This window comes from Monodelphis domestica, chromosome 3 (assembly GCF_027887165.1).
Source record: "Monodelphis domestica isolate mMonDom1 chromosome 3, mMonDom1.pri, whole genome shotgun sequence".
NCBI lineage: Eukaryota > Metazoa > Chordata > Mammalia > Didelphimorphia > Didelphidae > Monodelphis > Monodelphis domestica.
Window position 1 is genome coordinate 107,266,424 of NC_077229.1, and position 15,836 is coordinate 107,282,259.

Genomic DNA, 15,836 nt, shown 5'->3' on the forward strand with positions numbered 1-15,836 from the left:
ATAATAGACGTAGTAATCGGTGCTGGATTAGCAGAATTTATTGTTTCATGTTGGAAAATAGGGAGGGATGGGATTAGGTGGGTTATGTGTAAGGGTTTTAACATTATAAACCTGAAAATTAAAGTATGACTTGTGTTGTATGGAAGCAATTAACTTGAGGTCCTAAATCTTTGACATTCCTGAGGACTCACATGACCTCAGCCAAACCTTTCTCAGCTCCCCAAGATATTTTTTACACTAACTTATTTTGTCTGTCTCTTCTGTCTTGACAAATTTTCAGGGCCTAGCAATCTAGCATACTTAGATCTTTACACACACACACACACACACACATACACACACACACACACACACACACACACACTCTTTCTCTCTCATTTGAGAACTCCTGGGATGGGGGCTGACATTTTTTTTTAATAAATGTCTCCCCCTCTTCAGAGCTTTAAGACAAGAAAAGATATGAGAGAGGTGGTAGGGAGGAGAGAGGGTTGTTTTTGTTATCTTCCAGTCCTCTAATGGGAATGAAGATATTAGCATGAATAGTGAAGGAATCTCAAACTGAGTGATTTTATTCATGGTAACTTTCTCCTCCCTCAGCTTCTGCTTACCTTGGGCCTACCCTTTTCCTAGAGGGAAGTCCAAGAGACCAGGTGATGACAGCTACTACAATCTTCCCAACAGCCAGGCCCCAGGTGAGCTGTCCTTGAAATCTTATGGCTGTTTCCTTTATGTGACCCAGCTCCTTCAGTTTTGAGCTTCTTCGTTCAAGATACCTGTTTTGATGCTCAAGCTTCAAGTACTTTACTAAAAGAGTATTGAAATTTGAGTCAGAAAGACTAGAGTTCAGATCTGGCCTCAGAAACAGACTAGCTATGTGATTCTGGGCAAGTCACTTAACCAAGTTTGCCTCAATTTCCTCATCTAAAAAAATATTTATGATAACAGACTCTAACACCAGGGGTTATTGGGAGGATAAAATGAGATAAACTTGTAAAATATTTTGCAAACCGTAAAGCTTATTTATATAAATGCTAATGGATACTCCTCATTTTCCTTCTGATGAGGCTGGGACTGTCTTATTAAAGTCCAACTCTGTTGCCATTGTGGTCTATAATATTAGAATCCTTTCAATTTCCTCTTTTGTGAAATAAGGAGATTAGATTAGAGTACTTCCTTAGATCTTAGACTACCAAAACCCCTTTTTAATACTAACAACTTATAAATCTAGGAGGAACTTGATGTAGATAACTCATGCCTAAATCCATATAACACATTTATCTAGTACTTTCTAGTCATAAAACATTATATATGTATACATATACACACATAATATGTATAAATAAAATATATAAATGCATATCATTTATGTGTATTATTGTATGTTTTGATATATATCTACATATAAAATATATGTATATGTAAAAGGTTTAGGAGAACCATAGGGGAATGTGTTTCTGTGTATGTGTATTCTCTCATGGTTCCCCTAGAAGTTTTTTTTTTTAGAGAATAGTGTGTTTTGCCTGGTGAGGGACTTTCCCTCCCCAAATCATTGTTCCTTGGTAGTTGAATGCCATGAGTCACTGCTGCAGAAAAGTTTGGCATCTTGGTGGCTAACCTCATGAGTTTTTCCAGATTTTGCTAAATTGGTGATTATGTGACAGATTTACAGTATATTGTGAGGCTCCCCAAACCCGCGAGAAGCCTCAAGGTAGGAAGATAGAAAAAGGATAGAAGTTTTGGATACCCCAAGGGGCGTGGTAGAGCCAAGTTATAGATATGAGGTGGCAGAAATGAGTCAGAAACCAGGCCTTATTGATTATAATAGGGCCACAGCATAACCCTGATCTTTAGGATGTCACAGAGGCATGATCCATCCTGAGATCCGCAATTAATACCACACAGGTCGGAGACATGATAGAGAAAAGAGAGTGCCTGGCCAAAAGCCAGGTCCCAGGTGGGAGAGGTAGATAAGGAAAGGAATTAAGCAAGGACAGGCATCAGTGAGAGCTGAGATCCAAGAGAGGAAGAGAGGGCGGAGCTTGCTGTGGCCCTGTATTTAATCTCTTTGATATGCAAACATACACAATACATAGGGATGATTATCATTGGTTAATGACAAGGTATAGGTGTGGTTTCTCTAAGCCAGGTGAGCACAAAGAAACCTGTTTTCCCGCTCAACCTGGGGAAAGCTGGGGTCAAGGGTCAGAAGCTTTCCTAGCCATGCGCAAGACTGAGCATGCTCTCTTCTAAGCCACTCTGTACATACTGTTTCCCTTGTCCCTAGATAGGGGTGGACTGCTACATATTGCTAGGCCTGTACTTGAACCCTTGCCAGCTTGCTATAAATTGTCTTATAATTTAAACTCTATTGGAATATCCTCTGAGAACCCAGGGACTCTTCCAACTCCAGATAAATTATCAGAATGGCATTTAGTAGAGCAACAATGACCTGCAAAGTATTACTTGTTGCCTGTATATAGCTGAAGCCTAGCTGAAATGACTTGCCTGAGATAACATGGCTAATAAGTACAGGAAGCAAGACTCTTAACTTTTCCTGACTTTACCCCTAGTGCTCTTTCCACTGTGGTATGTTGCCTCTTTAACTCAACAGGCAACCAAACTAGTCATGGTATCTGTACCATTTTGTAAGGGAAGGGAAAACATTTATATCCTTCACTGTACTATTAATTGCAAATTTTGAATATTGGCTCTTCCCCCTCATAGAATTATATACAGCTGGATTCTACAGGATAATTCACTATAATTTTCACACATATTAATTTTCTTGTTCCTTCAATAAGAATATAATAGGCGGTCAAACTCAGGAGGAGAGGTTGCCTAAGAAAACATCACGAATGATATTTTCAAATTTAGGAGCAAAATCTCAATTCCCAGTGCTTTGTAGGACTGGAATTTTTGGGCAAATGAAATTTCTTGGATCCTTCCACTGGGCTCATAAGTGTTTACTTGGGGTGTTCATTTTCACTTAAAGATCAGTAAACTGGGAAGAGCTCAAAAGGGCTTTTAATCGCATGTCATCTTTTTAGGTGTTCCCACTACATAGACATACACAGAGAGTCTTTTATGTCACTAGATTCCTTCTCAGTTACTTCTCTCTGATACTATTATCACAATGTAGGGGGGGGAAATACTATACTAGTTGTTTGGTCATTCAATTGTGTATGACTCTGTGACCTTGTAGACCATGGCATGCCAGGCCCTTCAAGCCTGCCCAAGTTTATATTTGTTGTTTCCATGACACTATCTATCCATCTCATCATCTCATTCTCTGCCTTCCCCTTCTCCTTTTGCCTTCAATCTTTCCAAACATCAGGAATTTTTCCAGAAAGTCCTGTCATCTCATTATGTAACTAAAGTATTTAAGTTCCAGCTTCAGTATTTGATCTTTCAGTGTATAGTCTGTATTTCTTTAAGTATTGACTCATTTAATCTCTTTGTGATCCAAGAGATTCTCAAAAGTCTTCTCTAGAACCACAATTCAAAGCATCGATTCTGAGGTACTCAGCTTTCCTTATAGTCCAACTGTTATAGCCTTGCATTGCTACTGGGAAAAAAACATAGCTTTGACTATACAGACCTTGTTGGCAAGGTAATGTCACTGCTTTTTAGTATGCTGTCCAAATTTGCCATAGCTTTCCTTTCAAGGCATAAGTAGTGTCTTTTAATTTCATGACTATAGTCACTGTCTGTAGTTATCTTTGAGCCCAGGAATATAACATCTAACACTGTTTCCATTTCTTCTCCTTATTTGTGCCAAAAAGTGATGGGACCAAATGCCTCGTGGGGTTTTTAGAAAAGTTAAGTTTGATACCAGCTTTAATACTTTCCACTGTTCACTCACAAGAAGCTTCTTAATTCCTCATTTTTTGCCATCAAAGTGGTATTGTCTACATATCTGAGATTTTAGGTATTTCTCCTTACAACCTTAATTCTGGCTTTTGTGATTCATCCAGCCTGGAATTAAATGCGATGTACTCTGCATATAGGTTAAATAAGTAAGGTGACAGTATATAGTTGAGTTGTACTCCTTTTCCAGTGTAAAATTTTTTTACCTTACTTTCCATCTTAGAATCAATACCATGTATTGGTTCCAAGGCAGAAGAGTGGTAAGTGCTAGCCAATGAGGGTTAAATAACTTGCCCAGGGTCACAATGCTAGGAAATGTCTGAGGCCAGATTTGAACCTAGGATCTCCCATCTCTAGGCTTGGCTCTTAATCCATTGAGCCACCCAATTACACCCCCTTTTTTTCCAGTCTTAAACTAATCAGTTGTTCCATGTACAGTTCTAATTGTTGCTTCTTGGCCCATATAGAGGTTCCTCAGGAGATAAGTAAGATGATCTGGTACTACCATCTCTTTGAGGACCATCCAAGTCAAAGGCTTTAATGTAATCAATGAAGCAGAAGCAGATGTTTTTCTGTAATCCAGCAGCAAGTGTTGGCAGTTTCCTCTGCAGCTGGTTCCTCTGCCTTTTCAAAAACCAGCCTGCTCACCTAGAAATTCTCAGTTCATATATCACTGAAGCCTAACTTGCAAAATATTAAGCATAATCTTGCTGGTATGTGAAATGAGTACAATTGTTCAGTAATCTGAACATTCTTCGGCATTGTTTTTCTTTAGGATTGGGATATAAACTGATCTTTTCCAATCTAATGGCCACTAGTTTTCCAGATTGGCTGGCATATTGAGTGTAGCACTTTGACAGTATCATCTTTTAGAATTTTAAGTAGCTCAGTTGGAATTCTGTCACCTCCATTAGTCTTATTGTTAGTAGTGCTCCCTCCCTAAGACCCACTTGACTTCATTCTTCAAGATGTCTGACTCTAGATCAGTAGCCATACCATTATGGTTATGGGCAATGTTAAGATCTTTCTTGTATAATTTTTCTGTGTATTCTTGCCATCTTTTTTTCTTAATTTTTTTAATTAAACCCTTCTGCCTTAGAAAGAACTCCAAGATGAAAGGACAAGGACTGAGCAAAGGGCCATTAACTTGACTTGCTCAGGATCACACAGCTAGGAAGTATCTGAGTTCAGATTTGAACCCAGGTTCTCCCAACTCTAAATTTGACACTATCTGTTGTGCCACCTAGCTACCCCTGCCATCTCTTCAATATCTTCTACTTCTGTTAAGTCCCTACCATTTTTGTTTTTTATAATGCCCATTTTTGCATGAAACATTCCCTTTGATGTCTCCAATTTTCTTGAAGAGATCTTACATTTCCCATTCTATTTTTTTTTCTTCTCTCTCTTTGAATTGCTTATTTAAGAAGACCTTTTTATGCCTCCTTGCTATTCTCTGGGATTCTGTATTCAATTGGATATATCTTTCCCTTTCTCTTTTCCCTTTTCCTTTCCTTCTTTCCTCAGCTATTTGTAAAATCTTTAGATAGTCATTTTGTTTTCTTGCTCTTCTTTTTTCTTTGGAATGTTTTTGTTGTTGCCTCCTGTCCCATATTGTGAACTTGTCTATAGTTCTTCAGGTACTCCATCTACCATATTTATTCCTTTAAATCTATTCATCATTTCCACTTTGTAGTCTTAAGAGATGTTATTTAGTTCATAACTATGAAATCTGATGATTTCTCCTACTTTTTTCAATTTTGTAGTAAGAAGCTTATGATTTGAGCCACAATCAGCTCCAAGTCTTGTTTGGATTAATTGTATAGAGCTGCTCCACATTTAGCTGCAAATTATATAATTAATCTGATTTCAGTATTGACCATCTGGCGATGTCCAGGTATAGAGTCATCTTTTAGGTTGTTGAAAGAGAGTACCCACTATGACCAGCAAGTCATCTTGACAAAACTATTAATCTCTGCCTTGTTACATTTTGTATTCAAAGACCAAACTTGCCTGATATTCCAATTATCTTTTGATTTCCTTCTTTAGCATTCCATCCCCTATAATGAATGTGACATCCTTTTTTGGTGTCATTTCCAAATGTATGGGTCTTTATAGAACTGATCAACTTTGGCCTCTTTCAGCTTCAATAGTTGGAGCATAGACTTGTATCACTGTGATGTTGAACAGTCTGCCTTAAATTCAAATAGATATTCTGTCACTTTTGAGATTATACTCCAGTATTGCTTTTCTTACCCTTTTATTGATTATGAGGGCTACTCCATTTCTTCTAAGAGTTTTTGCCCACAATAGTATATGTAATGATCACCTGAATTAAATTCACCCATTCTTGACCAGTCAGTCATATCCAATCTTTCCATCTCTTTTTTTCCCATATCCAGTTTATCCTGGTTCTTATATTCCAGATTCCTATACAGTGGTGATCTTTTACAGCACTGGATTTTCATTTTGTCACCAATCTGCAACTGCACTTCCTTTTTGGCCATGGCCCAGCTGCGTCATTAGTACTGGAACTTGTAGTTGTCTTCTACTTTTCCCCATTAGGGTATTGGATCCCTTCTGACCTAAGGGATCATCTTCCAATGTCATATCTTTTTATTATTTTGATACTGTTCTTAGTGTTTTCTTGGCAAAGAAACTGACGATGTTTGCCATTTCCTTCTTCATCAGTTCACCTTTTATTAGAACTCTCCAAAGTGACTTGTTTGTCAACGGTGATCATGCACGATAACTCATAGTTTCATTGAGCTACATAAACCCCTCCTCCATGAGTAGGCAGTGATCCAAGAATGGAAGAGTACTAGATTTGGAGTCAGATACCTGAATTCAAATTCCAGCTCAGCTATGTATTGGGCATGTGATCTCAGACAGGTTATTTTACCTCTTCTAGACCAGAGTTTCCTCTTTTGTAAAATAAGAATATTGGATTAGATGAATTCTGAGGTCCTTTCTATCTCAGTCTCCTTACCTACCTTATATGATCCTGTGACTTCCATTTTACCCTTTCCCTACTTTCCTACCCTTGCCTCATATGGCATTGTCCCAGTAGGAACATGTTGTTTCAGGGGTTGCTGACCTTTGAGGATGTGGCCGTATCCTTCAGTCAGGACGAGTGGGGTTATCTGAACTCTGCCCAGAGGAGCCTGTACAGGGATGTGATGCTGGAGAATTTTGGGAACATGATCTTGTTGGGTAAGGATTCTTTCAACTCTATCTCACTGACTCCAGTTCTGCTTATGTTGGCCTTAGCCCTCCCCATGATAATAGATGTGAGAACTCTGGAAGCCTCCATTGAGTTTGGTCAAGGACGGAAATATCTAACCTTTTATCCCAGACATATGCCTGTTTCTAAAGGGCTGGTCTCTACTAAGTAGGAATGGGAATAATACTGGAAGGTGTAGAGCAGAGGTTCTTAACCTGGGATCTGTGGCTTTGTTATTTAAATTATTTTGATCACTATATTTCAAAAGAATTGATCTCCTTTTTGATCCTATGCATTTCATTTTATCCATTAAAACATATAATTCAGAGAGGGGTTCCATAGGCTTCACCACACTACCCAAGCCATCCATGACACACAAAAGATAAAGAATCTCTGCTCCAGAGGCTTCACGGGAGGTAAAGTATTAGAATATTAGCCTGAATCGAGTTTGAATTCTAGCCCTAAACTTGACTAGTTATATGATCTAGAATAAGTCATTTAAACAATAGAGTCTTGATTTTTTCATCTGTCAAACAGGATTAATAATTCTTGCTCTATCAACTAACTGTACACAATTTTTATGAAGATCCTATCTGGTGAAGCTCTAAAGAAATGGAATCCTGCTTTCCTGCCTTCATGTTGAAAATTCTTTCTATTATGCCAAAGTAACCCAGATGAAATGAGGCTTGAAATGAGTGTTCCCTGCTCTTCTTTAAGAGCATACCCCTGAGTCCTAAGGGTTTGTTCACCCCTACCCCCTGGTATTGAAAGGGGGGAGGGGAGGAAGGACTAGACATTGAAAATCACAATAGTCCCCATTTCTATAGTACTTTAAGAAGGTATATGAGACAAGTATAGTACAAGTATTATCTTCATTTTACAGATAAAGAATTTTAAACTCTAGATAAGGTAACTTGCCCCAGGTCACATAGCTAGGAAGTATGCCTCTTTGGGGAACCTCTTCAAGTGCCCAGATGGCAAATTCAAGCTGTCTGAGAGTCCCCATTACTGGAGATAGTTGAGGGAGAAAGTGCTTGCTTTGGGTAGATGGAGGGGGGGGGCATGCAAAAAACTGTTCTCAGATGCTGGGAAGAGGGGAAACCAATGATCTCTGAGTGCCACACCCAACACTGATATTTAGCATTCAAAGCTGAGCCTATTGACTCCAAACCTAATTTTGCTCCACTGCACCATACACTTACATTAGAATCTTAAAGGTAGATTCTAGATGTGGCCATACACTTACATTATACACTTACATTAGAATCTTAAAGGTAGATTCTAGATGTGACCAAGGACACATGGGAAGTGGCGAATCCAGGACTCATTCCTAGGTTTCTAGATTTCATGTGCAGAGCTCTTGGCATTCTAGAATCATAGGATCCTAGTAGATCTAAGGTGATAAAGTCCTTAGAGATGATCTAGTCCAACCCTTTTCAGTTTATAGAAGTCTGATAGTTGCTTATATTCACATAGTAAGTGGCAGTTCTAGTATGTGAACACAAGTGCATAAGTCCTAAAACCAACATTCTTTCTACTGTGCTGCCTCTCCATTAGTTAATCGAATTGCTCTCCCAGTCATGAAAAAAATAGCAAAAGGAGAAATTTGCAAAACTCTCAAGTTGCACTTATAAAAACCTCTTTTGCCTGGCTGGTGTTCATCTGCAAGACTTCTTTAGAGAGAGAAGAAGGGATGGCTGGGAATTACAACAAGGGGTGGCCTGAGTTCCCCATAGACACCACCCCTTCTTGTTTCCTTTCTATGCACAGGGTTCCCCATCTCCAAACCTGACTTGATCTGTATGCTAGAACAAGAGGAAGAACCCTGGAGCCTGGATCCAAGAGGAGCTGAAGAAAGAAGCTTCCAGGGAGGTGAGTAAAGTTTCTATCTTAATCAGTCACCCTGGAGCCAGGGTGAAGGAACAGCCAGGTTCCTTGGATCATGGCCTCATAGGTTTTAGGTTTGGATGGCTATCTGGGGCAATCTCATTTGGCAGATATGGATCTAGTTAATAATAGTAACTGTTGGAGCATCTAAGTAACATAGTGGATAGAAAGCCAGGGCTGGGAGGTCTTGGGTTCAAATTTGCCCTCAAATATTTCCTAGCCATGTGGCCCAGGGCAACTCTAATTGCAGTTGCCCAGGGTCATGTGGCATATTTATTAGTTCCCGTTATAGATTAAGATCCTAAGAGATACTTAGTATCCATTCCAAAACAGAAGATAAGGATTTTTCAAAAATAGTAACTGGCCCGTATATAGCAAATAAGATTGGCAGAATGCTTCACCTACTTCATTTTATTTGATCCTCCCAGTTACATCGAGTTCTGTAGTAGTTATTCTCCCTATTTTACAGATGACAAAACTGAAGCTGAAGGTAGTGCAGTAACTTGGCCAGATTTGCATAGCTAATCATTGTCTGAGGAAGGATCAGAACCCAGAGCATCTGGTGAAGCTCAATGAGCTTATAGTAGAGCGAGTGCCATTCACTTTGTGCTTTGCTTTAAGACTTCCAGTGAAGAGGAACTCATTACCTCTTGAATCATCCTCCCAATTTTAGAAAGCTGTAAATATTTGGAAGTTTTTCTTTTATCAAGTGTAAAACTACCTCTCTACAAATCCTACTTGTTGCTCCTTGTTCTGCCCTTGACGAACAGAAACAGTCGTGATACCTTTTCCATATTCCCTTCTAAATCCTCTCTTCTCCAGACAAAACATTCCTAGTTTCTTCAGATTCCTTATATGCTATGAATTTAAGACCTTTTACCTTCCTATCTAGTTCATTCATTTACTTCCTTAAATAGAGTGGTCAAATCTTGATTCAATTGTTTTACTATTGTAAAGAGCTAAAATTTAGGGAAACTGAGGCAAGATAAAAATTAGTTTCTCTCTGCAAGGAGTATTATATTTTAGAGGTTTATTGAAGATTAAAATATAAAGAAAATACAAGTAAGAGAGGCATGTGTCTAGGCCCAAAGAGCCTGTTCACGACCACTCACATCTTGCCTGCTAGGTGGAAAGCTGCGTCTCATCCCAAGTGGAAGTAGGAAAGAGGGCTGAACCTTTTTACAACCAGGTTAAATACCCTATCTCGCTCTCAGCCCAGGTGAGGTTACAAGGCATTCTGGGGAAGTGGAGCAAGGACTTCTGGGGATTGAAGTCCTGGATTCAAGTCTCCATTTTTACACTATGACTAGGACAAAAAATAACAAGAGTGCTGCCTCCTAATCCTTTGATGCGATGCTTTTCTTACTGCTACCTAAGATACCACCAGCTTTTATTATACTATCCTTCCCCTCAGGTTCTGTTTGATGCCTCCTTATGACACAGAGGTCATGAACTGAGGAGGAATGGTTAGTCACTTCGCACTTTCCTCACAACCATCCTGTAAGGTTTTGAGTACGTATTTATTAGATTAAGAACCTGATTGATATCAGCCAGGTTGGAGAATTGGGATTCAGATTTAGGTCCTCTGACGCCCAAATCCAGGGCTATTTCCACTGTACAACACTTCTTCAATGCAGGGCCATTTTTAAAATATTAAAAAATATAGAGTCCTTTCAAATAGCATTATTGACTTAAAATATAGTGTAAAAATTAGTCCAGGCAGGATGGTGCATTCTCCTAATCCCTGTGCTCAAGGAGGTCACATGGTATATACATACATACATATATATATATATATATATATATATATATATACATACATACACACACACACATATTAGAGAGTTGAAAAATCTGGTGCTTTTTGAGATCTAAGGGAGAATCCCATTACTGATTGGGGAGATTATGAAAAGTTTCATACTGGAAGTAGTATATCTCTTAAAATTTAAAGGCTGAGTAGTATTCATTCAACAAATAAGGAAGGAAAGTGAAGATATTCTGAGTATTGGTAATAACATGAGAAAAAGCTCAAAGTGGGAGAATTCAGAATCTAGAACTGATCTAGAAGCAAAATATAATCTTGGTTGGTAGGTATATAGATTATATGGAGAGGAGTACTATGAGATAAATCTGGAAAGACTGGATGATCTAAGATTGTGAAGGACCTCTAATACTAAGGGAAGGAGTTTGAACTCAATAAGCAATATAGGACCATTTAAGAATTTTGAGCAGAGAAATATTGTGACCTTTTTTCTGCATACAAAAGATTATGGGTAAATTCTATGTATATGTGGATTGGAAGACAGAAGAGAATAGCAAACCCGTTCACAAGCTAATGTAATGGCTTAGATACAAGCTCTGAATTTGAGTTGTGGTTATGGGAATAGAAAAGAGAAGGGGTGGTAGCAAGAGAGTTTGAGGAGGTAAAATATGTAAACTTAAGGTAACTAACTAGATCTAGCAGGTGGGGGGATAGAGAAACATAAAACAAAAACAAAACCCCAAGGTTTCCAGTGTGGGAGAATTGAGGATGGTGGTACTACAGACAGAAATAATGCAGTTAGAATAAGTTTTAAGCTTAGAAAAAATATATATAATAAACATAGTTTGGGTAATTTAAATTACCAGTTGGAGATGGACTGGTATGACTGGAGCTCTGGAGAGAGAACAGGTATAAATATAGATACCAAAGTCATTTGCCTAGAGGTGGTATTTGTTTTGTTGGAGTGACTAGGATGGCCAAGGAAGGGAGCATAGAAGAGGGGACTGAATCAGGACCTTGGGGAACATACATTTTAAAGAACAAGGAAGAAGATGAAGAGAAGAGAAATAACCAGTCAGAGAGGAAAAAGAACCAGGAACATCAGGCGTTTCTGAGGTCAGTAGAAGAGAGAATAGCCAATAGGAGGTGATGGTTAACAATATCAAAACTTCAGAGAAGTCAAGGAAGATGAGAACTGAATTTTGAATTTAATAGGGATGAAGTCATTGGCAACTTGAGTAGTTTCAATAGATGGTTGGAGTGGATGTCATGTTACATGGGTTTGAGGAGATAAGGAAATTTGAGACAATGGGTATAGAGTTTTTTTCAAGAAACTTAGCAGTGGAGGGTGGGAGAGAGACAGGTTGGTAGCTCTATGGGACTGAAAAGTTAAAGGAAAGTCTTGTTAGCACCGAGGACACTGGAGTTTGTTTGTAGTTAAAGGAAATCAAGAAGAAAAAGGAAGCTAGAAATGGAACAGTGGGAGAAAGGGAGAAGAGAACTCTCTGTGCTCTGTTTTGACCTTTCCTCTCTCACTTCCCTTCCACTGCTTGGATACTCTGAATTGCTATTCTTTTCACTTCTCTTTCCCCTCTCCTCAGATCTTAAGACCTTTTTTGAGAACCATTGATGTGCAAATCATTGACAACATGCTATTTCCCATGTTATGATCCTAGCCCTGTTTCAGCAGTTTCCTCAGGCCCAGAACAGGGCACAGCTGACATCTGTGTTTTGTGTTTGTTATTTCAGATTGCCAAGACAGGACTGGGAACAAGGAGTTGATATTAAAGCAGAAAATTCCTGAAGACATTGACTCAAAGACAGAAATATTTGAAATACTGTTAGGTGGTGTTTCTCAGAATTTAGAGCTTGAAGCATCCTGTGAACTTGAGGATCATTTAGAGAAGCAAATGGAAAATCTAGTAGGAGAGAGAGAAGACCCTTTCCTGCTCCAGCAGAGTTCAAAACAAATGATAGTCGCCTACCAGGAAATTTCAAGAGAAGACAGTGACCGAGTAGTGACCTATCCCAGGTCTCCTACAGGAGAGAGACCTTACAAATGTGATACATGTGGTCAAGGCTTCAAGCGTAGCTCTGACCTTATTAAACATGAGAAAATGCATAGTGGGGAAAAGCCCTATGAATGTAAGGAATGTGGGAAAACTTTTAATTGGAGTTCAGCCCTTATTCAGCACCAGAGGATTCACACTGGAGAGAAACCCTACGAATGTAAGGAATGTGGGAAAGCTTTTGGGTGGAGCTCAGAGCTTATTCGGCACCAGAGAATTCACACTGGAGAGAGGCCCTATGAGTGTAGTGAATGTGGGAAGGCTTTTGTTAGAAGCTCAGCTCTTATTCAGCATCAGCGGATACATACTGGTGAGAAGCCCTATGAATGTAATGTTTGTGGGAAAACCTTCCGTCACAGGCCAACACTTGTTTACCATCAGGGAATTCATACTGGGGAGAAACCCTATGGGTGTAGTGTATGTGGGAAAGCCTTTACCCAGAGCACAACCCTTATTGAACATAGAAGAATTCACACTGGAGAGAAGCCCTATGAATGTAATGAGTGTGGAAAAGCCTTCAGTCGGAACTCAGCTCTTCTTCAACATCAGCTAATTCATACTGGAGAGAAACCTCATAAGTGTAATGACTGTGGAAAAGCTTTCCGTCACAGGTCAGCTCTTATTTATCATCAGAATTCATACTGGCGGGGAACTCTTTGGATGTAATGGAAATTGGAAAGCCTTCAGCTTTTCTTTTGTACATTAGCATCACTTATCTCACATTTAACCTTGGAGAATTCACACCACAGGGAAATCCAATGGAGGTGATGCATGTAAGAATGTCTTTCAACACAGGTCAATTGCTATCATTGAAATTCAGTATTGTAAATTAGATGTTTCCATCACAGTGAAGGGATTTGTGTGTTGGGCTGTGTTCTAAAAATGGTTCTTTAGTTCTTCTATAAGCAGTGCTCCCTGTCCTTTTTCCAGTTTTTCCTAGTATGTCCTTACTTATTCTCAGCTCCTAAGTAGCCAAAGGGTGTTAGTGTCAGTTCATTCCCTTTGTACTTACTAGGAACAACTCTGTTTTAACCACACCCCAAGTTTTCCTGGTCTGATAATTTCACAGATCTTCCAGAGCAAAGAGATCTTGTTCAGAGTTTAGTTCTCTGTTCTTCCTGTTTTTTTGTTTTGACAGTATTAGTTTCTTTTTAGAAACTGTGATGCGTTCTCTTCCCCTAATTGACCAATTTTCTAAATAGACATTCTTTTTGGAAAAAACACATTAATTCAGCAATTTACAACCTGATGTTTTAAAGGAGCCAGATGGTTTTTGTTTTCCTTTATAACCCATATCTTCTGTCTTAGAATCAATCCTGAGTTTTGGGTTCCAAGATAGAAAAGTGGTAAGGGTTAAATAATGGGAGTCAAATGACTTGCCCAGGGTCACATAGGATGTATCTGTGGCCAAATTTAACCCAGGGCCTTTTGTCTTCAGGCCTGGTCCTATCCACTGAATCACTTATCTAGCTACCCCTCTATATTGTTCTTTTTTTTTTAACAAAACCAAACACAATTTAAACAAAATTAAAACAACAAATGCCTCAAAAAATATTAGAAAACTGAAACAGATATCTTCTTCATATTAGTTAATGAGCCAGATCCTTAAGTAAACACAGATCTTGACCAACACCTGAAAATCCACACTGCCACAACATGAATGGAATTCATTTGTGAGCATCATAGCTCTAAGAATTGACATTTTGTCAAGACCATTAACAACTATAAGCTCACAAGCAGGGCAGTGAATCCCATGGAACCCTTAACTCAGGATCACATGCAAATAAGCTATTAACATTTGTTGATTGATTTTCTGAAGGATAAAATTCTTGAATAAAGTTTTTATCTTGCCCTTCTAAAGCAACAGTCAAGGAAAAGCTTTAGAAATTAGAATTTGTTTCTACAAAATCTTTCTTCATTGGGAAAATAGAGCTGACTAACTTGACTTTATAGTTCCCACTTAGAGGGACTGAGAATCCTGGCAGCTGCTTATGATCTGAAAGCAGGCTGGTACCTAGAACAAGTATTTAATATTTATAATGTCTATTTGGGAATAAGATGATGAATTCTTGATAAGCAGAAATGCAAGGGCAGTGACCTCCAGGAAACTAGAGATACAGATTTTGGAGCCCTCAACAAGTGGAATAAAGCTAAGTATTCCTAAGCTTTATGCTACCATTTAACTGCAGTTAGGCTATATCTAAGAGAGTCATCATTCTTGTGGGGAACATACACATTCAGTACAGTAATGTTCCTGAAATTTTGAGATTTTGCAGATGGATAGATTATTACTATTTCTGGTGTCAAGCACTTGTTTCTGAACTCCAGAAATGCAGATATTGGGTTTAGTTGCATTTGCTAAAAACCAGAGTGATAATTGCAAGGCAAGCTGGAGGAGGGAGAGAAGAAATAAAGGAAACTTGCTATAACTGCTGTTACTTGATTTATGATTAACAATAAAATGTCTCATGATATGTGTGATATGATGCAGTATGTTTCAGTATTGTGATTTTGTTCTTAACTCTTTCTCAAAGTGGATCAGTGAATCAATAGGGTAGACATCTAATCAGGCAGCAAAATCAGTGGAGAAAAGGTATTTGTGAATGACTCCAGAGATTCAGGATGGTGTGTTAGAGAGAGTATTAAATGGAGAAGTAGGGAACCCAAATTCTAATCTTGTTTCTGTTGGTAGGTATATGATCTTGGACAAGTCACTTAACTTCTTGGCCTCAGTTTCCTCATTTGTAAAATGAGAGTAGATTGGAATAGGTGATCCCTAAGGCTCCTTAGAGTTCTAAAAAAAAATTACTTCTGGGCACTTTTGCATCAGCCTCTTAAAATGTGTGACTGAACTGAATTTGTGTTGGTTAGCTTGGGAAGGAGCATTTATTTCCTTCCCTTCAACCTCCCCAACAGTGATGCCTGAAGTGGAGAATTTTGGCTCTTCCCTTTTTTATAACTCTGTTGTCATGAAGAGGAATTGGTAGAAGGTCAAGCTACATCCCAGGGAAAGGCACTTATGACTAGTACC

At 38.7% G+C, this 15,836-nt stretch overlaps 1 protein-coding gene across 1 annotated transcript in view; it reads left to right on the forward strand.

Moving 5' to 3' along the window:
• The window catches only part of LOC103099053 (zinc finger protein 135-like), a 36,030-nt gene extending 20,737 nt beyond the window's left edge, over positions 1 to 15,293 (forward strand). The window contains exons 2-4 of the mRNA XM_056820746.1: positions 6,951 to 7,077; positions 8,858 to 8,959; positions 12,486 to 15,293. Of these exons, the coding sequence (XP_056676724.1) occupies positions 7,044 to 7,077; positions 8,858 to 8,959; positions 12,486 to 13,471 (1,122 nt within the window). The 5' untranslated portion in view covers positions 6,951 to 7,043 and the 3' untranslated portion in view covers positions 13,472 to 15,293. The remainder of the gene's footprint in view (positions 1 to 6,950; positions 7,078 to 8,857; positions 8,960 to 12,485) is intronic.
• Positions 15,294 to 15,836: the final 543 nt, after the last annotated feature.